This window comes from Carettochelys insculpta, chromosome 11 (assembly GCF_033958435.1).
Source record: "Carettochelys insculpta isolate YL-2023 chromosome 11, ASM3395843v1, whole genome shotgun sequence".
Taxonomy (NCBI): domain Eukaryota; kingdom Metazoa; phylum Chordata; order Testudines; family Carettochelyidae; genus Carettochelys; species Carettochelys insculpta.
The window spans coordinates 35,615,616-35,641,738 of record NC_134147.1 but is presented as its reverse complement, the minus strand read 5'-3'; the positions used below and the strand labels follow the sequence as shown (position 1 = coordinate 35,641,738).

At 40.8% G+C, this 26,123-nt stretch overlaps 1 protein-coding gene across 2 annotated transcripts in view; it reads right to left on the bottom strand.

Moving 5' to 3' along the window:
- The window catches only part of CRBN (cereblon), a 38,328-nt gene extending 12,780 nt beyond the window's left edge, over positions 1 to 25,548 (bottom strand). Inside the window, exons 1-8 of one of the 2 annotated variants that reach the window (XM_075005535.1) lie at positions 25,418 to 25,548; positions 19,803 to 19,912; positions 17,347 to 17,549; positions 15,403 to 15,552; positions 11,691 to 11,853; positions 1,977 to 2,039; positions 1,303 to 1,387; positions 121 to 236 (exon numbers count right to left, since the gene is read on the bottom strand). In XM_075005535.1, coding sequence (XP_074861636.1) covers positions 121 to 236; positions 1,303 to 1,387; positions 1,977 to 2,039; positions 11,691 to 11,853; positions 15,403 to 15,552; positions 17,347 to 17,549; positions 19,803 to 19,912; positions 25,418 to 25,484 — 957 coding nt within the window. In that variant the 5' untranslated portion in view covers positions 25,485 to 25,548. The remainder of the gene's footprint in view (positions 1 to 120; positions 237 to 1,302; positions 1,388 to 1,976; positions 2,040 to 11,690; positions 11,854 to 15,402; positions 15,553 to 17,346; positions 17,550 to 19,802; positions 19,913 to 25,417) is intronic. The other variant, XM_075005536.1, reaches the window with a different exon arrangement.
- Between the last annotated feature and the right edge of the window lie 575 nt (positions 25,549 to 26,123).

The window sequence follows — 26,123 nt, the reverse complement described above, 5'->3', positions numbered from 1 at the left end:
AAATACAACTTGGAAATGGCAGATTTTTTTATTGCTATAGATTATGCATCCTCTACTACTATTATTAACTAGTGACACTAAATCAGAGTATGGTAAATGAAATATACATAAGACACTTACTTTGTTCATAATATCTAATTCACACCGCAATCGCTGAATAGCACTACCTATTTTAAGCAGTTGAATACGTAATGAATCATCAATTGGCAGGCATGCAGCAACTCTGTAAGAAAAATCTGGAGAAAAGCACCATGCCTGTTACAATGTGAGAAGTGAAGAATAAAATAAAATAACATACATATACCTTTTAGTCAGTTCTCTTCATTTGAGCAACTTTTTTCTAAACAAGAGAAATGACTCTGTACTAGCAAAATCCAAGTGGCAAGTTTACTTTAGGCTATATCTACACTAGTAATAGAAGCTGATCATCGACACACAATTTTAGCTATGCCAATTGCATCACTAAAATCGACTTATAGGCAGTCGACCGCCATGTCTGTCTACATGGAAGAAGGTCGATAGGAGCATTTCTGTTGTCGACCTTCCTTACGCCTTGCCTCTCGCAAGAAGTTCCCAGGTTGACTTTGACTCCCGAAAGCATCGTTTCACGTGAAACAAAACCCTGAAAGATCAACCCTCCATAGTAGTGTGATTCTAGCCTTAGGCCATGTCTGTAGTGGATGCAGAAGTCAACCACCAACACGCAATTTTAGCTACGCCAATTGCGTAGCTAAAATTGTGTGTTGGTGGTTGACTTCTGCGTCCACTACAGACATGGCCTTTTCTGTTCTTTTCTGGAAGCTGAGAGGTATTTCTCAGATTTGTACCCAGAATGAAACACAAACCAACAACTGTCAAATTTATAAAGGCTGAAATGTGTAAATGACTTTTATTTTAAAAAATACATAAAAACCAGACATTGGAATTTACGTTGGCATAAAAAGTTAAGGACTTTACTGTATTCATTCTTGCTTTATGTCATCAAAGTACTATTATGCCACAGGATAAGCACAGCCCTAAAATATTTCTACAGTCCCATCTAATGAGTCAGTCAGTTAATTCAAAAGCTGGAATTCACGCCCCCCTTTGAACATTAATTTCTAGCCATTCTGGAGAAAACAAAAGCTAAAAGTGTGTTGGAAAAAGTTTTGTAAAGGAACTGTTAATGGATTAGCTTACATGCATTTAATTCACAAAATCTGTTCCCAGTAGCAATCATGGGCTAGACAGTGGAGAAAAAATAAATGTGTTCATTACCTTTAACAAAATATGCTAAAAACTAAGCAACATAATTTATAGTACCTATTGGATTCGATGGAAGAGATTCATCTTTAAGGTTTTCATCCCACTCATGCAGTTGCCTCTTGACTCTTTCCATCAAGGTTTCCTTTCATTAGAAGAAAAGTGTAATTTAAATATATATTTTCCCTTTAAAATAAAAGCAAAATGGGGAGTGAGCTATTGGCCTCTAGTGGACATTAGCTTTTAAAATACTTAGCATAAAGACACTTTATCTATATGTCTACATATTTTAAGCTAATAAGTTAAAAAACAGCCTAGATTTCCCAGGGGGCTAGGTGGTGACATTTCTCAGAAAGAAGAGATGATCTGATCAGTCTTGGAAAATAAACTAACTTCATTTAAAGGATTTCTATGCTATGGTGGTTTCAGGGTAGCTGGTAACAAGAGATAAAGTCACAAAAAAGGACTCAAGATAGAAAATAAAAATCCAAACTACTGATTTGGAAATAAAAACAGAAACTATTATTGTACTGAGTTTCTCCTGCCATAAATTTGTTTAAGTCTGGTAAATATAGGTTAGAATATATGTTATTTTGGCTGCTGTTTTGATAATGCCACAGTCAATATTTAAAACACAAAATAAAAATGGGTCATATTGTTTTGTGCTACTTAACGAAATACCCAAAAGCATATAATTGATTATAGATTCCTAGTGTGATCTGGTTTATACTTACAGCATCATATAAAGAGTAGAGCCATGATGGCCAAGACGTCAAACTAGCACAGTGAAACTTCCGCTGAAACAGAAAACATAAAATTTACTTTTGAATTATGAAAGACTTGAATTGTACAAACAGATACAAATGGAGCTGGTGGAGGTGGTGGGCAGGAGAGCATGATATGGGAAAATATCTACTAATTTAAAATGGCCACAAATTGTTTAAATCAAAACAGTACCACTGTGGATTTGATAGCACCTTCAATCCAAAAATGTCAAAATTATTTTGCAAATGCATTAAAATCCACACTATATAAATTGTAGATTTACAAATAATTAAACTGAAATAGAGATTAAATCTCCTTTGAGGACAAGTAAGCAACACACAGATCACCTTCAACTCTAGTCAGTTATATAAAAAGTTATCAGTAGTTCCAGGTAGTTTGCTTGTCCATCAGCCCCCTGTTAATACATGTGGGTTTTACAATTACTTTTTTGTATTTTAGGCATGTTTCTCCCTCTCCTCTTGCTATATAAATAGTCCTATCCAGCAACAGTGAGCTGCCTGACCACACAGGGTAAACAATGATACTATTGGAACCAAATGCTACAAAATGCAAACTAAAACAAAACAAAAATAAAACCCTGAGAATAATGGGCCATATAATTAGCAGATTAAAAACTGTCATTCTCCTTAAGTCATGGGGACATTTTGTAAGAATTAACAATGGTGTTACTTGTAAAATCCACATGTAATAGAATTCACATAGATGTGTAATTTTTAATTTGCTAGTGTGCTGAAATAACAGGTGACAAATTAAACAAACAAAAACAAATCTGTGGACAAGCCTGAAAAAGAGGCCAGATCGCCTGTGTCTCAGCCCTGTAATAGCTCCCAGAGTCTAGTAAGTAGATCCAAAGAGTGCTTCCTCAGACCAAAATTATTGTTGAGTAAGGATATTTCATACTAACTGAAAAAACTGTGGTCAAGTCCTGAGTCCATTGGTATCTCAACATTACTGAAAGGTAAAAATATAGTTATGTGGCTGTCATCAGTGCTGAGTGTATTTTCATTAATGTTTTTCAACTCTCAATCCACAATCTCCATATACAGGAAATGTGTTTATAGATAGATGTGGCTGTAACTGTACCTTGTCCTTATAAAAAAAAATCACATAAGGGTCCGAGACATCAAGGCCTTAAGCTCAGATACCCTCCTGGCTGAAGTTATAGCCACTGGGAATGCCATTCTTCTCAGGAAAGACAGAAGACGTTGGTAGGGGCTCAAAAAGAGGGTGCATCAGCTTTGAGAGCACCACCTTAAGATCAGCTGTCTTAATTGAGAGAGCACAGCCTATATAGTCCTTTGAGGAACCAGCTAGCCATGCGGTTAAGTAAATACTGATCAGCCAGCAGAACTGGGATGGAAAACAAGACAGTGGCCAGGTACACCTTTATTAATGACACTGTCAGGCCTTGCTGTTTTAGGTGCAGTAAATGTAGGGAAGGAATCAATGACTGTAACAATACAGTGACCAAACTGGGGATGTGGTTCTGCACAGTCAAGTCCAGCCAAGGCAGAAATCCCACAGCTTGAGTGCTGCATGGCTCTGTGCTACCAGCTGGGCCAGAAGCTGACACAAAGCTTCCAGTAACGCTGAGGTATGATATCAGTGAGACCCCAAATTTGAGGAAGAGTGCCCAAAAATGACATTTTTATTTAGTGGACAGGAACTAAGTGGAGTGGCAAAGAAGTAAGTTCAGTATACTACAAATCACTGTGTGGTTTGCAAACTAAGTACCTTAATACCATCCTCATTAAAGATTTGGCTTCTAAATCCTGTTTGCTTTCATCTCCTGAACTGTCTGTATTAATAATGGATAATTCCAAATTATTGAAAATTATTTACATGAAGTTTTTTTTGTATCACTGTCACAGATAGCAGCTCCACGCTAGCTAAAAGCAGGCAAGCCGTACGTGACTAAATTCATAAAGTATCCCAGTTTCATACATGAAAAAGAAGCATGGCATTTCCCACCTGAAATTCATCCCAGCACATTAAGGGTACAGCACATTTGCAGGGGTTCAGTATGGGTAAGGGATGTATCACCCAGACTAGTATATCCCAGGCTAAATGTACAAAGATCTTCACAGACTTTTAGTACGTTTTAGCCTCCAAAGTACCAAAATTACGTTTGAAAGTTGTCCAGGTTATCTGGGAGGCTCCAGCATTACATACATGAGACTCAGGCCATGTCCATATGAACACCACTGAAGTGGTACAGCTGCACCACTGCAGCATGTGGTGAAGACAGTCTATTGCAATGCAAGACAGCTCTCACATCCTCTAAACAAATCACCTCCAAGAGGAGTACGGCCTATGTTGGTAGGAGAAGCAAACACACAAATACTTATGCCAATGTTATGTACACCGCTCCACAGGATGGACCATTCAAACATCAATTTATTATCCATGAGAGAATAAACAGAATGGAGAGAGAATAAAAAGCTAATGTGACAGAAGAATGGACCACGACTTTGTCAGCAGCGGTGGGTGGAGTTCCTGGCCCCTTTGAAGTGCCACAGCAGCGCTGCTCCGCAGCTCTGTGTGACTGAACGAGGTGGGAGAAGGGCGGTGGATGTAAGGGAAGGCCCAGTGCTGGGGTACAGGCAGCACAAAGGGCTGACTGCCGTAGGGTCACATCCCTTCCACACTTGGCCCCAGCCCTTCCGGGGGTGCAGAGCTGGGCCCCACTCCCACCTTGCCCCAGGACCTGCAGTGGTTGTCGGCCTGCTGCTGTGAACCATTGCTGTCTGGTACAAATGAGTGCAATTAAAGTGATCTTCACCTTCTCCAGTTTAATTTTCCTTTTAATCCAGCATATTGTTTATATGGGGAAAGGCACAAGAAAGACTGGCTCCAGGACATGAGGAATGCTTCTAAAATGTGTGTGTCTGCTATCAAACAAAGCTTTTGACTTTTTGCATTCTATTTGGTTGAAAAAAGGTGGGGATCTTCCCAGCATATGGAGATTTCCTGTATCACTGATGTTTACAGTAACTGCTCCTGGGTATCTACTGTAATTCACTTAGCTGATCTGCCAATTCTTGTTCCTCCCTAACATATGTGAAACTAGAAGGACTATACGAGCAAATGCAACATCCCCACAAAGTCACTACTTCCCTGCAATGATGTGTAGAAAGAAACTCCCTGCTCCTTTACTCCCTGCTTCTTTACATAAATCATTGCAGCGACGTTTTCCATTATTACAGGGACAACTTTGTGTTGGAGATGAAATAAGAATACTTGTGATTTCCAATGAATGGCTCCAAGCTTGAGAAGGTATATATGTCTCTCTGTTACTCTGTCTAATGGGAACTGCAGTGTTCCCACATGTGAACCTGCTGCAGTGAACACCCTATTTTACGTTACATGCATCTGTCACACTTCTTATGTAAGTGGAACAGAAGACTGAGTTCACCAAAATAAAGATAGTACCACTTTCTTTGGAATGGAAGAACACTGATTCACTCTAAGCTGAACAGCTGGCTACTAAGATCTGTGCAGGCACTCAGGACTGTAGCAGAGAGAGATGGCTCCCCCAAAACCTCCAGATCTGTCATGGTAGGGAAATATGTCTCCCCTGTCACCCCAACATGGACCTGCCCTGGATTTGCTGCAGCTGGCAGAGACGTGTCCCAGCCTAAATTCAGCCCCAGTTTGGATCGGCTGTGTCTGGAGGAAAGGCACATTGGCCCCAACCCATCCCTGCCACAGACCTGTTGTGACCAGGGAAGAGGTGCACATCCCCTGGCCTCTCACTGGGCCCTGAGTTGCTGCAGTGAGAAAAGTCCTCTGCTCCCCAAGATCCTCATCTTCAGCCACAGCCTAATCCTCTGCCGCAGCCTTGATCCCGCTCTCACACTCCAAACCCTTGGCCACATCATCACACATAAGTCATTCTGCGCATGGACATAAAAAATTAGCAGGAACGCTGATTTGTATCTGGTCTGTAATTGCTTGACAGCCAAAATTGCAAAGTGCTAATACTGAGGAGCACATGTGATGCTGACAGGCCAAATGATCGCTCTTGCCCAGGCTGCAGGCATTAACTAAGAACTGACAGCCTCGCAGCTGGGTACCAGACCAGATCACCTATGTATTAGTTTTGCTTAAAACACATTTTATGAGAATGTACAAGAGAACCTCAGAGTTACTGAACACCAGAGTTAAACTGATCAACCAGACACCTCATTTATAACTGGAAGAATAGAATCAGGCAACAGCAGACAGACACAAAAAGCAAATACAGTGTGCAGCAGTGTGTTAAAATGAAAAAAAAAAGGAGGAAAATTAAAAAGTTTTCACAAGCTAAACTGCTGTTGTTCTTGTTTCATTTACATTAAAAAGGTTAGAAACAGCTTTTTTCTTCTCCATAGTGATATTTCAATGCTATGTTAAACCAATGTTCTCTTGTAAGCTTGGAAAGAACAATCATAACTTTGTGTTCAGAGTTATGAACAACGTCCATTCACGTGGTGTTGTAAGTCTGAGCTTCTGAAGGTTATTAAATTCATTTATAATCTGTTTTCCCAAATTCTTTATGGTGCTAGGGAAGAGTATTTGACTAGTAAGAAATGAGTACCGGTCCATACTCTGTGAGTTATCTACATTCAAAAATGTCTTTTGATTATCAGCCTATAATTCATCCAACTCTATGGGAAAACAGATGCACAGGAAGTGATACACTCTAACAAGAAAGTCTACAGGACTGCTTGATTGGTAAGGACCAATTATTATTAGAGATGATTTCTGCAATTATAAAACATGGCTCCGTTAAAAGATGTTTTGAGGAGTTGCCAGGTGTGAGGAATACCAGCTTGTTTAGAATTCCTTTTTTTGCTTATTAATCATGTAGTCTACAGATGCCATAAAGAAAATTCCCTAAGTAAGGAGGTAAACAAAAAGCATTAAAATGTAACAGATGGCATAAATCCATCATGGGAAAATATTCTTCCGTCCACAAAAGGAATTTCTTTGTCTTGTACTCCATAAAAAGACAGACATACTGGGAATTGGGTATGGGAAATGAAACCTGTCATAATCACACAAGTGACAGAAGGGAGAGACACACAAAAGGCCAGCTCTTTAACTTACACTAAAGGAGTAATGTACCTAATTCTTTCTGGATGGTGTTGAACTAATCTCTGATTAAATCTTTGATTAAATAATTCCATTTGAGGCTGTTTTGTGATAATCTCAAACGGTTATTCAATTCAAACATGTAGCAACAGCACAAAATGATTGGATTAGCTACTGTAACTTGAGCTGTTGCAGTTTAACTGCATTACTAGCTTGAGCATCAGTACCACTGGAATGTTACAACACTTCCCTGACAGGCCAGCTAGATCCATCTTACAAAAATGTCTGTCTTGAATTAAGAGGTGTTTAATGTGTATGGGAAACAAGTTAGGGGCAACACTTGAGTCAATTCAAGTTAACGGTGCTGTGAAGACACACGCATAGGTACTTTTGAAATGTTTACACTGTAGATTATCCTCGATTCCAACCACTGGCAGAGCTTCAGAGGTGTAACACTAAAGCACAGACAAGGGGTAAAATATGCATCAGTGGAGCATAATCTGGAGGACCGAGTGAAATTGAATTTAAATTCCAATCAGCTGAGACCAACAACTTATTAAAGTGCAAAGGCGCTGTCTCCCTACATTTTTATTTAAGTGAATTAAATTCTAAAAGCTAAGTGCACCACAGCATAAATATGAACCCTAATGCAAATAAATTATGCTTTCTTTCAGTAGTTACTATAACTTACAGACTGTATGAAACATAAGCAAAACAAAGGTTTCTATGGCTATGTCTACACTAGCCAAAAACTTCAAAATGGCCATGCAAATGGCCATTTCGAAGTTTACTAATGAAGCGCTGAAATACATATTCAGCGCCTCATTAGCATGCGAGCAGCCGCAGCACTTCAAAATTGACACGGCTTGCCGCCGCGCGGCTCGTCCAGACAAGGCTCCTTTTCGAAAGGACCCCGGCTACTTCGAAGTCCTCTTATTCTCATCTGCTCATAAGAATAAGGGGACTTCGAAGTAGCCGGGGTCCTTTTGAAAAGGAGCCCCATCTGGACAAGCCGCGTCAATTTCGAAGTGCCGCGGCCGCCCACGTGCTCACGAGGCGCTAAATATGTATTTCAGTGCTTCATTAGTAAACTTCAAAATGGCCATCTGCATGGCCATTTCGAAGTTTTTGGCTAGCGTAGACATGGCCTATATGAACCTTGTTTCATATCTCCTGATTTTAAATATGTAACCTTAATGTTACATTAAAATTAATTTTCTGCATATAAACTTCAAAATATATAATCAAAAATTATACACTCTCTCTTCTGCAAATGAAGCATTTTTGCTGAATGAAAAGGATATGAGAAAAATGAAGTAGCACTAGAAATGCAGAGTCTGTACAAAACAAATATGTTAAATACAAATACTGTAGTTCTCTGGTAGACATAACTTCCTGGGTAGGTTATGAGGCATTGAAGTGAAACACCTAGTATACAATTTCATACTTGGGTATTGTATTGACAACATATGAAGAGATATGAAATTACAGCATGAACCTGCTTTAAAATGGGCACATTTCAGCTTCTTAGGGTTTACTATCAAATGGAGGCGCAAGGAATCTGAGGAGCACTACACACCTGATTTCTTTCAATTCCTGCAGAGGTTTGTCTGGTCTTCAGAAAGGCAGGATTGTTATTTTCTGTAGATGCATTACTTTCTGCAGGTGATGAACTCTAGCCATAAAGCACCTTTTTTCCACTAGATAAAAGTGCTGGACAACCTTATTAGCATATGCAGGGAGCAGGGACTTGCCATCAGCTATATCCTGCCTTATGATTCTTTTCAGTACTGAGGGTGAAACAGGATTATATTTAAGCAAAAAGGCATTAAGCAAATATCCGTTTGTGGGTAGTCGGTATTCTTGTGTTACTCAGCATGTGGCAAATTATTATAATCTGTCTTGAAATAACACTCAGGGGCCTCGATGATTTTAAAACATGATGCGGTCGATTTATTAAAAAGAGGCTAAGAAACTTCTGTTTTTTGACATACCTATTCATGAACCTGCTTCATAAAATTTCCTTTATACTATTTAGTATAAGGTACACGCATCAAGCATCTGAGATTGTTGTCTATTATTCTAGGAGCATCACTTCTAACATCAGAGGGAAAACTATGTATTTAAGTACAAAAAATTAAGCATGATGGAACCTCACTAATTTGCACTTTGTTAAACTGCACAGCTGCAAATGGAAGACAGACTTCTAAATCTGCTATTCAGTGAGGATGGCAGAGGGTCTGATGATGAGGAAGTCGCCTCCCTGTGGATAACTACAGGAATACAATGTTATCCATGTTGATTAGTAACAGAGAGAAAGCCGTGCTAGTCTATACACTATATATACACTAGCATGGCTTTCTCTTTGTTACTAATCAACATGCAAGGCACTACGTTTAGCTGTTTGGACCGGAGATCCATCAACACTGTTATCCACGGATGACCTCTCACCAAAATATCAATGCACAGAAGGAAATAAGACCACTTGCAGATGCTCCTCATGCTCTTTCTTTGGTGCATGTTCTCAGTGCTACCACAGATCAATAAAAGTCACAAAAAAGATTCAAGGCAGCTGCTACATGTTTTCTTCAGATTAATTTACCCAGCCACAGAAAAAATACAGGAAATTATGGCACTCTAAAACATTCCACTGCAATTCAGTAACCACATCCCTCTTTTCTTCCACAGCCAAACCAAAGCCATGGCATCAGCACCAAGACAGTAACAAAGCAGTAGTAATAGTGGCAGAGGCACTGATGACCCATAATTTTCAAGTCAAAGTTAAACTCAGGGCACATCAAGAAGTCGTATTTCTCACAAAGATCCTATCAACTTATGCCCCTATTCCTAACTCTCAGCATTCTACAAACCTCAGTTATCAGTGTTAAATTAATGACATTAAACTATGTAAATGATAAAGCGCTCCAGTTCAAGGGAAAAAAAGAAATGGCCAGAAAAACAACATTTATTCAGTTTGCTCACTTGAATATTATGTGAGACTGTGTCAAAGCAAGCATCAGAGAGGTAGCTGTGTTAGTCTGTATCTTCAAAAACAATAAGAAAGTCCTGTGACACCTTACAGACTAACACACACTTTGGAGCATAAGCTTTTGTGGGCAAAGACCCTTGCCCTCAAAAGCTTATACTCCAAAATATCTGCTAGTCTGTAAGGTGCCACAGGACTTCTTGTTGTGTCTAAACACTTACTAAAGTTAAGATGTATCACAGGTGTTGCTTTCCCCCATTGAGTAGATTAGTAATCCTGTCAAACAAGGAAAGTAGGTTGGTTTGACATGATTTTTCTTGACAAACCCATGTTATTTCATTTAGTACAACTACGGTTTCGGTGCTTACAAACTGACTACTCACTAATTTGTTTCAGAAACTTTCCAGGTATCAAAGAGGGCCTGACTGGTCTACAATTCACCTGAAGTACTAGAGTTCAGGGGGCACCAGACATGGGTGTGTGCTGGGGGGGGGGAGGGGGGGGCATCAACACCGACTCCCCATTGTTGAGTAGGAGCCCTAAGCATCACAGGCCATATCAAGACAAGATATGATCATCATCCAGGCCACGGGCTCTGCCTAGCTATGAGAGGAAATGGCTTTGGCCTTGCAGGCTCCACCCTGTTGCTCCCAAAGGCCGGGAATACCGGGGGTGGGGGAATGCCTGCCTCTATATGGCAGCACAGAGTCACCTGCACTGCCCCCCAAAGAACTGAGCCATGTAGGTGCCCCCCTTCCCTGCCTGCCCCCCACCCCCACAGCTCTAGCACCCTCCTGCATCTAACTTCCTGCCCAGATCTGGCAACCTCAGCCGACACCTGCACTCTACCACCCGCCCAAATAATGCAAATACACTACACTCCCCAGAAGCCCCCTCCCACACACCAAACGCCTCATTTTGGCCCTATCCAAGTATACAGTGCCCCCTCAAAATCTACTGGTCCCAGAACCCCAGAAGATTTAATCCAGCTCTGGGGGAAACTCCAAGCTTTGGTACCCCCCTCAAGGCTGGAGTGTGAGGGGAACCCTGGTGACCCGAGTTACATGACTGATAACAACCACCCCAAAAGATAGAACGCATCAGTAAATATGTCTTGAGAGCCTGACATTCTTAAACATAAAAAGAAAAGCTAAGTACCAACACTAACATTAACAGATTTCATGTGGGCTTAGCCACATAAGCGATACAAAAAGGTACTTTTATGCCCCCAAAAATGTGCCCATACTGAGTTATGCCAGCATAATTACAGCACAATAACTATAGTAGTAATACAGTTCTCATAATGAATTTCCCCATGTCGGCAATCCTTACATTTTTTCAGCAATTCATCAAGAAATACATATACAACATTACTTCCTCAAAGGCAACAAGATCATTAAAATAAGACATAACTAATGTAATATGTAATGTGCATCTATCTGCCCACACAGCTATCCACTGATGAACAACTCTCACGATCTGGTGCAACAGCTGAATATTAACATATATGTTCCCAATTTGTGCATTTTTCTTTAAAGAAACACAGACAGAATTTATTGATTTCTGAAATGCCATCAAAAATTAAAAAACAGCTTCTGACCTTTTGATATTTCTGCCACCACTGATGTATATGTTGGTCCCGCAATGCTGCAGGTTTGGAAGAAGGAAATATGTGGCATCTGTTGAGAGATTCCAGTTGTACTGCTGACATAGTTGAAGGTAGCACTCGCTCAGGAAGGATTTGTACTTTAGCCTGCTGGATTCTGACAAAGTAAAAAAAAAAAGAGGCATGCATATCTTAGAAGGACAGCTGTTTGGATTCTACGTAAATATATGCAATACAACGAACCTTAATGCAGCATTTTTATAGATCTGAAGCAGTGGGTCTGTCCCACAAAAGCTCATCATCTAATAAATCATTTTGTTAAAGTGCTACATGACTGCTATTTTGTTTTGATGCGGTATTGTTAAATTTCAAACATGAAGCCATTTCACGACATTTTTAAAGTCTCACGTGTATAAACTGAATTACTGTTGTGATTACACAACACAGAACTTATGTATCCAAAAGCAAACAAAACACACCTTAGGCCCCTTACATTTTCGCTACGTTCAGAAAGTGTGGTCTACCGAATTTTGTTCCATTTAATAAACAAACAACAAAAAGTACCATTTGGTGCTGAGTGTAAAACATATTTTCAAAACATACTGAATAAATCATCACTGTTCGAGAACAGTTAGATTTCTTAATCTTTTTTTTTTTTAAACTTCATGAATATTCCTTTAGAAGCCCTTTTCATGCAGGATTGTAGAAACTATCACCTAAAACTTTCAACATGGCTACTTTCTTCTTTTCCAAAATAGCTTCCCTTATCATGAAATACAAAATATGTGTCATCCACATTTTCAAGGGCACAGGGTATGTATGTTTCAGAACTGTGGTGATCACAACTAAAGTCAGGTTCAAAGTACAGTCACAGCAGAACATTGTACCATCTCAGCATAATATTTTTAGATTTTTGTCTCCTTGTGTTATTTTTGGTATTAAACTGACAGTCAGCTAATATAGATATTAAATTCTCAGAAAGGAAGGTTATCTGAAAAGCAGTTTGCTTTCTTTAAACCCAAAACTTTCTGTGATTAGCTAAAATCAGCAGAGATGAGATGAAAATCTTTCAATATTGCACTTAGATTTACACCACGTACTATCAGAGAAGGCCAATGTAATAACACCCTACCAGGAGTACTGTTTAGTAGGGTAGTATTTTATATGTTCTATTATCTTAAGAATATCATTCATTAAAAATATTAAAATAGTAAAAGCAATTTGTCAGCTTACAAGTGTGATTCCACACATTGCTCTAATTAAACAAGAAAAGCATCAGACTTACGTTTCTGCTTCATTTACTGGTGTATTTAATGTGCATTTTCCCACTGCATATTTTTAGAAGCTACTGATGCCTTGACCATATTGTAAAGTAATATTTTAATATTTACTGAAGATAAATAATTTTTGACTTTTAACTGTTCTTCGACATTCATATGGAGGGAGGGAGGGGCCTAACAGCATACATTACAGTTATTATTGATACGTACATTGTACAAGCTGTAAATGCCAGGAACAGTTTCAAACAGAAGACTGCCTCCTCAACTATCCACAAAGCTAAGAATGTGCTGGAGGTTATATTACAAGATCTGAAGAATGACAATTCTATCTTTAAAAAATTAAACTATATCTTGTTTTTAAATAATTTGTAGCTACTCCCTTAAGTTCTAGAAATCTAAAACACAAGTTCCTTAACATTTCACATTTTCTTGATTCATATTTTGCTGTGGAAAACAAAATTACATGTAGAATGTAATTGCCATAGTAAAATATTCTCTCAGTAGAATAAAACAGCTGTAACTTCACCCTCTCCAGATACTCAATTTTTGTAACTGATGTGATTGCTACTGTGGTTAATGGTGCACTGCCATCTTGTGTTCAGACAACTTTCTTGTTTCAAAATTCAAATGATCAGTGCTGGACAAGCAAAACAATTAGAGGGCACAGCAGTACTGGACTTTGTAAATGGTAACATGTTATTTAACCTTTTATTTAGGATTACTGTAAAAAAACAGAATGATTAGTGACCTTCCTCAATTAACTGATATTCTAATGCTTTTTTTAAAAAAGAATATTTCTGGACTGAACAATGAACGCAGATGTTTATGTTTTAAGTAAGCAGAGAGGAATCTAATTTCTAAATGTAAGATTTTAAATGAAAATATTATTTGAATTGTGGTATCTCCCATAGTCCTCGGGAAGAGAGTGCAGCAAACTGTGGAAAAAAAATACTGTCTCTATCCAATGTACTTACATTTTAAATAGAGAAAAGATCCAAAGTGTGTAACATAACAGGAGGCGAAAAGGGAATACAGGGGTGACAGTACCAGGAATACAAAGTTGCACGTATTCTCAACTGAGTGTACAATTTAGAAGCATCTATTTTTTTGTTTCATATAAGCAGATATGAGGTCACCAACCTCATATCATGTCATATCATTAGGTAGCTTACCATATGGGTCATAATAAAAAGAACAGATCACTGTCTCTCAAATTAGTTCAGGGGAGCTGGAGCCTGAGCAGCATGGCTGCTGCATGGCTCCCTGCTGCTCAGGGGAGCTGGAGCCCAAGCCCGAGCAGCATGGCTGCTGCCTGGCTCATGACTCCCAAGCTGTGGGAAGCTCTGAGCGCACTGGCACTGCTAGCCCGGCTCCGGCTCCCCATAACTTGGGGAACCTGGAGCTAAACCAGCATGGCCGCAGCCTAGCTCCCGCCTACCCTAAAGCTTGGGGGAGCAGAGAGCCACACCGGCATAGCTGGCCCTGATCCTGGCTTCCTGCAGCTGAGGGAAGCTGGGAGCTACTCCAGCACCATATTCCCCACTGCTCAGGGGAGCCAGATCAGCACAGCTGCCTCGTGGCTCCTGGCTTCCTGCTGCCTGGGGGAGCCAGACTAGTGGCTGTTGTCCTATTCCCAGCTTCCCACAGCTTGGGGAAGATGGGAGTTGCTGCTGCCCGCTGCAGCCAGCGAACACCCCCTCCCACCCAGCAAGGCGCCAGTCCCCACAGGGCAGCCACAGCCTAACTCACAAGGTGACCATCCAGCCCCTTTTTAGCTGGGACACCAGCATCATCCCCCTGCTTCATATCTGCCCTGGATAGGTATGGTCATCCTAGGCAGGTGTCCTGTGGAAAGAACAGTTGATAGGTATATCATCACATGCTATATCTCTCATAACATATATGCATAAGGTAGATATGAACAAAGATGGAATTTAGCTATGATCTAAGAAATCTGTACTGAGCAAGTGAGAGTTGCAGTTTCTCAAGGGTTTATAATGTTACCAAATCTGAGTGTTTTCAGTGCAAAAAGCATATTTCTGACACAAACACCAAGTTTCAAGCCCCTGCTCCAAAGCAGTATTGGGTAAATCTTATATTAAGGAAAAAAAATTGCCAAAATTTTAACACAGCAAATCAATGCATTTTTCCTTACCCTAATTTCCAGAAACAGATGAAATATTTTGTTTTGTAAATATCTAGTCTTCTGAAAACAGGGTCTTAAAACAGGCAGGGTCAAACAATGTTAATAACAGAGCCTGATCCATGATGACTAATCAGTTCAGTAACTCTAAAAGGCACAATTGCCCAGAACTGAAGTTTCTTCAAAGGGAAAAGCAAAGTCATATATTTTACCAGTTACAAAAAGGACTGGAAGTCAATAGTTTTGCTGAATACAAAGATGCATATCTTGTCTATTTTCTTACCCATCTGCCTGGGTTCTTATTTCAAGCACCTTGAATCTTTGTCTTCCTACTGCTTTCACTTTGACTGTTTCAATTCCGAACTCCTGTTCTTCTCGGTAGGCATATATTTCAGCTGTTGTTCCAAAATGTGCTTCCCTTTCACGAACATTGCTAAAAGAGTATAAGATTCACATTATCTGCCCTGCAAATTACAAGTTTCACTCAACTTTTATTAACCCTCCCACCTCAATTCTTTACTCATCACTCTCTGAAAAAGTCTCCTTTAGAGCTGAAATTATCCACACTTTGTCTTACCTAAAGTTGTTTTGTTTCTTTGCTTTGCTTTTTCTAATTTTGAAGAAGAAAATCGCTTTAGTTATCTGAATTATTACAAAGGGGAAGCAATTTTTTCATTTAAAGATTAAAGTATCTTTATTTTGAACTTTTTCCAATGATTCAAAAAAAAAAAACAAACCCAAAACCACATGGCCCATCTGCAAGGATCATAATAATAAGAAAACAAAATCAGTTCAGTGTTTAACATTTTGAACATACTAACAAATACTTAAAACTGTTTCATTTTAATAACAGCCTCCCCTACCCCCACTATAATCTAGTAATACCTCTATTGGATGATGGGGAAATCTGTACACTCCTAACCAAGATGAACAATTTGCATAAGCAGCTATACCCCAAAGTGGAAGAGAAAGAAGGACTTGGTTCTGAAGCGAGGAAACTTGGTTAACACTCCCAAGATCTAACTAAGACTCCTGAAGTTCAAGACGACCTCCATATATTGAGGGGCTGCAGTGGCTTCTCCCCACATCAGCAACTGAACAGGAAGCAGACTATACTTCTACTCCCTTGTGGAACATCTTGCTGGCAGGTGCAGGGGGATTTACAGAGGGAAGGAAGGAGAGGTAACTGCATTTTGACTGCTTTAACTAGGACTCACGATGACTCCATCTCTTAAATGGAGGTGGATCACATAGTAAGGGGACCATCCATCCGGGCATACTGATAGGAAAAGTGGGGGAACAAGGGAAAAACACTTAATTGGCTCCTTATCAATAAGTGGGGGAGGGGGCAAGGAGGACCAGAGGAAGCTCAGAATCAAAGCAGTGTGAAAAGCCTGATTTCTTGGCAGTCACAGTAAGCTTCTGTCTCTCATATACATATATACTTTCCCTGTACCCATATCTCCTCATTTGTCTTGGCTCTATCTTGAGCATCTGAATTGTTACATATGAGTTATACAGTACATGGTTTTAAGTTGATGAAAAGAGAGACAAACAGAAATTAATTCTTTTAAATATAGGATGAACCTCTCTAGTCTGGCACCCTCTGGACTGACCAATGCTGGAGAAGAGAATTTGCTGGACCACAGGACATCAATGTTGTCTAGCACACTACTGACACCTCTACTGTTTACTGGGCTCTTAAGAGACATTTAGGGATAAATTAAAGCTAAATAACAACACACAACACTGAAAGCCAGAACTGGTGGCTGTAAACAAATTTTATGAGACCATGGGAAACTTGGCCACATCCATGACAAATGGTCATACAGCTAACTAAAAGCATGTCGGATTATGGGTGCTGTCAGATGAGAGAGTTCCGGATTGGAGAGGTTCAACCTGCAAATAAGAAGTTCTAGAAAACAAGAAGCTAAGCTCTGGTTTGTGTCCTTATGTTCCAGACCTGGAGACTTTTAATTTTAAGCAAAAAGGAGCACTCAAGTCAAATATTCACACAGAAATAAAAATGTATTTTCCCTATTTTACAGGGAATTATATTTGTGCTGTCATGAAAAAAAAATTAAATCTTTTCATAATTAGGAAAACTTGGTTTTCTAACACACAACTCTATTTAATATACTTCAGAAGTATTATAGCCATCTGTTCTGCCCAAAGAAATCAGTGATAAAACAAAGATCGTAGCATCAGTAACTACTGAGTATTTTACCTGTACGCAAGAACAGCAAACGTTCTGTCTTTCTGAATTAAATTCCGCACCATGCTAACCTCTTGAGGACGAAAAAGCTGAAGAGGTAAGGTTTGTCCAGGAATCAACATCACTATCACGTGAGGCAACACTGGAATCATCTGACAGCTGTCGTCATCATGTACTGTTCTCCCATGAAACTCTTCCATATCAGAACCCAAATACTGTAAAACAAAAAAATAATATTACTTTTGAGAACAAAACAGTTTTGGTGCTTTGTAGGTACAAAGCAATACCAATGTATACCTGAGGAGATGACAATATAATAGCATTGCAAAGTTTCTAAAAATATGAAGGAATAAGGATTATAAAAAAATGGTTCTAATGGGCCAATACAGGGGTTCTTTGAGAATCTGACTCTTAATACATTCAAAATCATGTGTACCCATCTTCCATTTAAATTCACGTAACACCCCGGTAGTAACTATGCCAACTGCTTACATGAAAAAGTAATATTAGGAAAACAGATAATGATTTAGCACAGAGTTGGACAATAATTTTTAATGGGAGACAATCCAAGAATGTGCTAAATTGCCAGAGGGCACACTCTACATGATATTGATGGAGCAGGTGTGACGTCTAGGATGGAGGTGGGGTGCACAAGGGAACTGAGGGTAAGGAACTGTGGTGCAGGAGGGGATGTGGGATCTGGGAGGAAGCTTGGGTAAAGGAAGAGGTTGTGACCTGAAGCAGGAGACTAGGGTGGAGGAGAGGATACATGATCTGGGAGGGGTGTGTGAACTGGAAGCACAACGTAGGATGGAGTGCAGGGTTTGGAAGGGGGTTGTCACTTGGGGCAGAAGTACAGGAGGAGGTTCAGGGATTTGGGTTGTGAAAGAGGGTAGGCGATTGGGGTGCAAAATCTGGGAAGGATTATGGGTGCAGGAACAGGGGTGCAGAGGTTCTGGGTTACGTGGGGTATGAGTGCAGGAGGGGAGCAATGGATTGGGGGAGGGGAGGGCTGGGGTGCTAAAGGCAGGTTCTGGGTCGAAGCAACTTAGTTGGAAAATTCATGGCCAGCAGCCCAACTGGCCAGGGTCTCTGCCTTCCATGCCCCTCCACTGGCTCCAGGGGCCATGTGTGGCTGACTCTGAATGCAAAGCTTGTCTCCTCTTCCCCCAGACTGGCAGCATTCAGAGAGCTGCTCTGAGTGCAGAGAAGAGATATGGCAGGCAGGGAGCCTGGCAGAAGCGTCTGTGGGCCACATTTTGCCCACCTCTGATATAGCAGCTAGAACCACCACCAATCAATTCCTGGCTCCATAAGGGGCTCTGGCCTGCAAGCTGCACTTAAATTACAAAAATGTCTGTACATTTAGTAACACTGTAAGACAAGTGGAAGGAATAGGAATAATATTTGTAAATATGTGTTAGCGACTAGGACTTTAATCATCAGTGAGTGGAGACCTGGTTTAGTACCTTTAAAAACCTCACCAGTTTTCATCAACCCCAACCTATTTGTCATCCACAATTAGATAATATCTCAAAGGTACTAAACACTGTCAACAACAGAATGCAAAGTAACATTTAAAATCAACTGACTAACATGTTTGTTTTTAAAAACACCTTTTCCCTTAAAGAAGGCCTAAAGCCCTACACTCAGTAACTAACATATGCATGATATGGTACCTAAAGAGCACAAGAGAGCAGGAATTCTCTAACACTTTAATATCAAAGAAATATTTTTGTAGCTGTTCTGCTGGCTTTACAAGAAAAATAATCTTGCATATTGTTATCTAGAGATGATGCCCATTCAGACAATGAAAACTTGAATTTTTACAGTGTTTGAAATTTTTAATGCCTAGAGTCTTTTCAGTGTGTAAAAACTTTGAATTATATATTTAAATTAATTTTGTTTCAATTAATTCTGCGATGTTGACATACTTTTACTTGATATGTGAAGTCTTATTTTCATATAGAACTGGCACACCAGAGGCTACAGCGGTGAACACTTATTCTTAGCGCTTTGTCAAAATGCCCCAACCTTACTCTGGGAGACCGCCTTATAATACGAAAGGGTGATGGCTTCAAGTAGTGGTTCAAAGCTATGCAGAAAATAATGTTGCCAACTGCAACTACTCTTAGGATAAAATCCCCAGTCCACTAAGTATACAATGGAGACCACCAACTAGAATTGTGCTAAATTGAATACCCATAATTTGTTTCTTGTACAAGTTCAAGTTAAGTTAAGTTATACATACCTATGACCTCTAGTCCATTCTATTATTACTAAAAGAGGGATTCCTAGGATGATATTTGAAAGTATAGTACAAGCAATCTGATAATGCTATGAATGCCACTGCATGTATTTAGAACCTTTATTTAAATCCAAGCTTGTACATTTACATATAAATAGATCAAAACCTCTTCATAAGTATGCTCACAATGCTGTGGAAGGCACACAGAAAAACCACATACCACATGTGATGTTGGCAGACTGGTGTCAAAATTAATATTTGGCTTTTCACCTTCTTTACTATCTTGATCTTCAACTTCCATTTCAATGTCATCCTCTTCCTCACTCTCTGCTAGAAATCAGGAGACAGAATGTCATGAAGAAATTTCAGTGTTAAGCCACCTCAAAAGCTCAAAGCATTGGGAAAAAAAGGATAGATAGCAACCCTAGGGTATATGTTTCCATAGGCAAACAGCCCTCATATTTATAAACTGGTGAAAAACAAATGTGTTTTGCTTTCTTGAAAACTGTTTTCATGCTGTTGCACAGAATCAAATTTTCACAGACACAGTCAAGAGCTGGTAATACATTTTCAAGGCTCCAACAGAAAAAGATGCAGAAATTATTACATGAGCCAATACAGATGTCAAACTGTAGTATGGAATAGTACTTCACTTTAATTCCAAGTTTATACTCACAATGTGCAAGGAAAAGAAGTGGAAGAACCCAGAACACCAGGACATCCAGCAAGAGGTTAAATATTTTATACTATATAGTGGTTTGAAGTCTAGGCAATCGCGTAATAAAATTCAGTAACAGCATCTACACAAAACAGTTAAAAATATGAGGTACTATTCCAATTTGAGCCTCCCAGATAATATTTCCAGCCAAGTGTTGTTTGTTGTTGTTAACCTCTCATCAGGTGCATCTACACTAGGAGCTAACTTTGAAGTTAACTTTGAAATCAGGCACTACTCTGAAGTAGGCAGCAGAGAGTCTACACACACATTTTCCCTTACTTCGAAGTTCTTACTCCACTGCTAGGAATGCAGTAGTTGCCCTACTTCGAAGTAGGGTGTGTGTAGCCACTCAACTTCAACATTATTTTTGCAGTATAGACACAGCCATCGTGGTGTAAACCACCCATGCAAATCAGCAAATGAAACTAAATTACTACAAAGGAAAGCAATTAATATTATTTAGAAACTGATGTCAAATACAAAAGTTAATAATATGTAAAACTGGAGGAAAGCAGTAATCTTTTGCTTTACAGTAATTATACATGTTCCTTCTAAAAATATTGTGATTCTAAGGGATTGTCCTTTTCAATCTTTTACTTCAATAATCTACATCTTTTATATAAGAAAAGTATTTGGTGATTCAGTATTGAGAATACAGGTTGAACCTTCCTAGTCCAACAACATCCATAAGCCAGTAGAATTTTAGTTAGCCAGATGACCACTTATTTATCATAGGCCTAGCCAAGTCTCCCATGGTTCCATAAAATTTATTTACAGACACCAGTCCTGGCTCTCAGTGGTCTATGCTGCTATTTAGCTGTAATTTACTCCTAAATGTCTTCTATGAGCCCTGTAAGCAGCAAAAGTGTTGATAGTGCAGCTAAACTATATTGACCTCCACTGATCCGACAAATTCTCTCGTTCAGCACTGGTTAGTCCTGAGGATACCAGATTAGAGAGGTTCAGCCTGTAGCTGCTTTACTTATATATAAAATGCATTTAAATAAATCTGTAAATATCTTCTAAATATTGTATTAAATATAAGAGACTACAGATTAGAAAAATCAAAGTAATACACGTCTCTATAAAATGCTAGTTGGTAATTATTTTAGGCATGGCCACTGACTATATAATGTCTACTGTTAGTTATATCCAGTATACAGTGCACTGAGTACATAAAATTTCTCTTTTAGCTGTAGGACGCTCATACTTTTTTCTTCAGAAGAGGAATGAAAATTATCTCTACATGATATATTCATGCTTAGCTTTCACATACGCTTTCTAAAATAGATTTGCAGGATTCTAGCAATAAATGTGGTAAATATTGAATAGACTGCAAAACACTGAACATAGCATTTCTGAAATTCTCTGAACCCATCATATGTGCATGCCTAGATGCAATCTTTTTCAAGTGCTTTGTGGATAGTCTTCTATATGTTTCACTGAACAATCACATTTGAAAATGCTGTACTAATATATTTTACATAACTTTCCACATAGGAAGACATGATCTGATTTGTCTGTATTATGAACTTCGTACATATCACATTTCTTTCTCTCATATGAATATTTTAACAAGCTGGCGCAGTCCTAGGTGCAGAACACATACTAATGGAAAATGACCAGGTATCACAACCCCTTAAATATATTTTCTATATTGCCTTAACAATATTTGGGAGCTGTAAAAACTCAGACACCTTCCCACTTATTGTTCAAACATATTTAATTTCTATTTAAATTGTCTTCCATTGTCTCCAGGGAGAAGTCCTATATAAATTGCAACATCAATTATATTAAAGTCAGCATTAGGCTCTTTTTTTTAAAACAAAACAAAAAAAAAAACCACCTCACACCCAACAGATTTTTGCTAGCTGACACCTACCACATAAAAATTAAATTCTGGTTTAAATGAACTCTCATTCAGTTATGTCACCAGGTAACAGGGTTTTGTGGATTACTATTTTTTTTTCTTTTAAAAGACTCAGGAAGTACAGGAGGATATGCTTTATTTGCTTGTTTGAAACAGAAAAATTAGAAAGCAACATTTGTAGATTAAAAATCAGCTGTGCTCTGTAAATTTTGCACAGGGTTGCCAAAACATATATTAACTGCTGTGTGCTGACAGAATGAGCCTGGAAGCCTATGAGGAATGATGACTCATTTTACTGCAGTATCACAATGTGAACAATGAAAGAGCACCAGCAGCTGTACTTTTTACAAAATTTTACTCAGAAAAGAAAAAGAAAAGGCAGAAAGAACACATCTTGACTTGTGCTAACTAAACAGTTAGTTGAAAGTAAAATGTGACCTTTAGGCTATTAAAACTATGGTAAAGTCAGGTCAACACCCAAGATAACATTCAAATCATAGGATATGACAGACCATGCATTTACTTAGTAGAAGGCAGGCCACCAATCTATGTATTCAGAGTGATCTTATCACTCACAAATATTAATGAATTTACTCTCTATGCCTTTGTGAGGGTTTTACAGTAGGGGAAAGGAAATACTGGGAAAAGATTAAGGTGGACATTTTCAAAGGCATCCAATGGCGTTAGGCAGCCCCTCATTGCATTTCAGTGGCAAACACACACCGAATTCTCAGGGCTTATCCCAGTGATCACCAACCCCAAGCACAGGTGCCAAGAGTGACACACAAGCAGATTTTCATTCCCACCTGGGGTGGGAGCTCAACCCTGCCTCTCCTCCTCCATGCAGCAGGGAGCTTGCTCAAAGTCATATGAAGCCAAGCTCTGCATCTTAATTTATCAATGAAACTGTAGTAAGTAGGAATATAAGTGACTTTAAAAAGTATCACTGGCACTCCAACCATGCAGAGAGTTCAAAAGGTCAAATTTTAGCACTCTGCTGAAAGGCTGTTGACCCCGGCTTATCCGTCAATGGCTAGGTATCAATTGCCAAGAACTGTTGGCAAAAGATACACAAATACACAACACATTTACATATCTTTTGACGACAGTTCTGTCAGGAGAGGCTTTTCCAACATTTGGCCCATCCACCCAGGGCCAAATGTCAGAAAACCCACCCTCTGTCAAGACAGCCCTTCTTTCTTGTGGAGCAAGGTTTACAAGAACGCTAACAGAACGCTCCAGACCAGCAGATCCTTGCTGACAAATCTGCAGTCTGGCTACACACTGTCAACAAAACCTCTGTCGACAGAAGCCTGCAGTGTAGACATAGCCAATGAAAAATTTACTATTATAACCGTATATTTCTGGCTCCCCATGGACACTTATTCTGGAATAGGAATGTCTTTTTCTAGATTAATGTATCCTACTTTCATACCAACATAAACTAATATGGAGAAAGGTACTCATTTCAAAGTAAGGGTGTCCACATAGAGAGTTATAACTGTACAATTATAGGGGTTTCCATATGCAGGCACATTTCCTCATGTAACCACGCCCTTAGGCTGCTTTAGAATTCCTAGCTTAAGTGAGCGAGCCAAAGTCACACAGGAAGTCTGTGGCAGGAGGAACTGACTTTAGATCTCGAGTCCACTGCTTTAATCACAGATCACAGTAGCTTCCCAGCTTATGAGTGGAATTCAGGTATTAGCAGTCTGAACAAAAAAAAAGATTTCCTCTTAGACTTCAAACTAATATCGTAGCTCTTGTGCTACAATTAAAGGTACCACGGTATTCTGTGAATCAGTGCTCAGCACCTTGGAAATCCTATCAATGATTTACACAAATTATATATTGAATAACTGCCTCTCCTTTTACATGGGTATGGACTTGGTCTAAAAGATAAATTTTCCATTCCTAACATCTAACATATATTTAATATTCTGTTATTTTGTCTTCTATGCTGTCTGTCTGACGTTTAATTTCTGCACATTCCCTACTGTGAGCAAGCCAATACTAGACAATTGAATGATATATGAAGGCTGCAAGACTACAGCTTCATTTATCATAAATATTATTTTTGCTGTGTTTGTCTGGGCACTGTTCTACCATGTGTTCTTCGCCCCCCACCCCACATGCACACACTTTGCTGACCCTGGCCAGCAGAAGTGGGGGGGGTGGCCCAACCTCCCGAAATAGACCCCTCCACACACTGTGCCAGCCCCAGCCCCTCCCCTGGACAGCACAGGGCCCAGCCCATCCCCCGACTGAGCTCCACCCCAGCCAGTGCGGGCCTGGACCATACACTTTGGATGTGTATTACAACAAGTTTCTCTCTAGAACTTTCTTCCAGCCCAACTTCTTCTTGCAAGCCAAACTCCAACCGGGCCTCTCGTAAAACACTGTTTCTTCTGAGCAGTAAGAAATCAGTCAATGCCTCCCACTTCTGTCTAAGCTGCCTCAATATACAAAAACTAAAATAAAAGTAAAAAAAAAAAAAAAAATAGCTGCTGCTGCTGCTCTTCGGTCTGCCCAAGAAGATCCTACTGCCAGAGCTAGTCTCCTGCAGGCAGACTCAGAGTCCTCCCTGAAGGCTAAGGGATGGCAGTACATAATCATTGGTAACCACCACATCCTACCTAGGACAGCACGTATTCCTTCCCAGCCTCCCTCCTCACCTCCTGCCAAAGCACTTGCCCCCGCCTACTTTCCCTATGTGATCCACCCTGGTCCCCCAATGAAAGCCTCTCTCTTAACACCATGCCCCTGTTATGTGTATACTACCCTGAGCCCACTACACAGCAATCCCCCCTCCACTGCCAGTGCTCCCAGGTTCCCTTCCTACTTCTCCCACACCTGCACAGGGAGTCCCACAGGACCTCTCTCCGCATCTCCCCCTTGCTGCCCCATCCCGCAGTCCCTCAGCCAGCACCACTCCCCACTCCCGCCCCACGCGTATGAACTGCACACACATTCCAGAGGCCCAACACAAACTGCGTCCGCCTTGGCCAGATTCCCGCCCCCTGCTCCTCACGTCAGCCCCACACCCCGCCGGGCCACAGGCTGCTCCCTCCCCCTCTGCAGGACAGGCCCCTGCCCCCGTTGGAGCTCCCGGCGCCCTGTGGCAGCCCTCCGCTGCATCGCCCTGTCATCCCCACTGCCCCCGGCCCTGCCCGCCTCCCTCTGGGCCCGGCCTCCTACACCCATCCCCCGCCGGGCTCCGGTCTGAGGCGGCGGCCGCGGCCACTACCGGGTAGGAGCTGCAGGTGGTTCCCCATGTTGTTGTCGGGCTCCCCGCCTCCTTCCTCGGCAGCCATCGCTGTTTACCCGGAGAGGAACCTGGGAAGCCGCCGGGCGGGAGGAGGAGAAGGAACCGCCAAGCACAGCGACCCCTAGCGCCCCGCTCGCTGCCCTTGTGTCCGGCTCGGAGCGCGGCGTCGCCGGGCACGCGCCTGCGCTGTAGGCAGCCGTCGGGGACCTCTTCGCCTTCCCACCAGCACGGGCTTGGGCGGGGACGGGCCATCCGCTCCCGGCTTGCGGCGCGCGTCGCTCGGCTGGCACGTCGCGGTTTCTTCAGTGTAGCCGGCGCCTTCCTCCAGGCTCATCCTCGCGGCTTCGCTCCCATCTCCCCTTTCCCTGCGCGCTGAGCTCCTTGCGGAACCCCTCCGCCACGCCCCCCGGGGCACCTGTGTGCCTTTGGCAGCCTCGCACTGTAGCGTCCATCCCTCTCGCCTCCTCCGCCTCCTCTGGGCCTTCGTCTTGGAGTGCTTCTGGTTTTGTACAGGTTTTAGCACTGACTCTGGCCCTGGCCTCCAGGCACTGTAAGAACAAAGCTCTTCAGGAGGAGCACAAAGCCGATAGTAAACAAACTGCAGGGAGCGAAGTGAGAGTGCAAGAAGCGACGCTGGCTTGCTAATTCTTTTTAACATTGCAGCAGATGCTTTCTCCGCACTGCA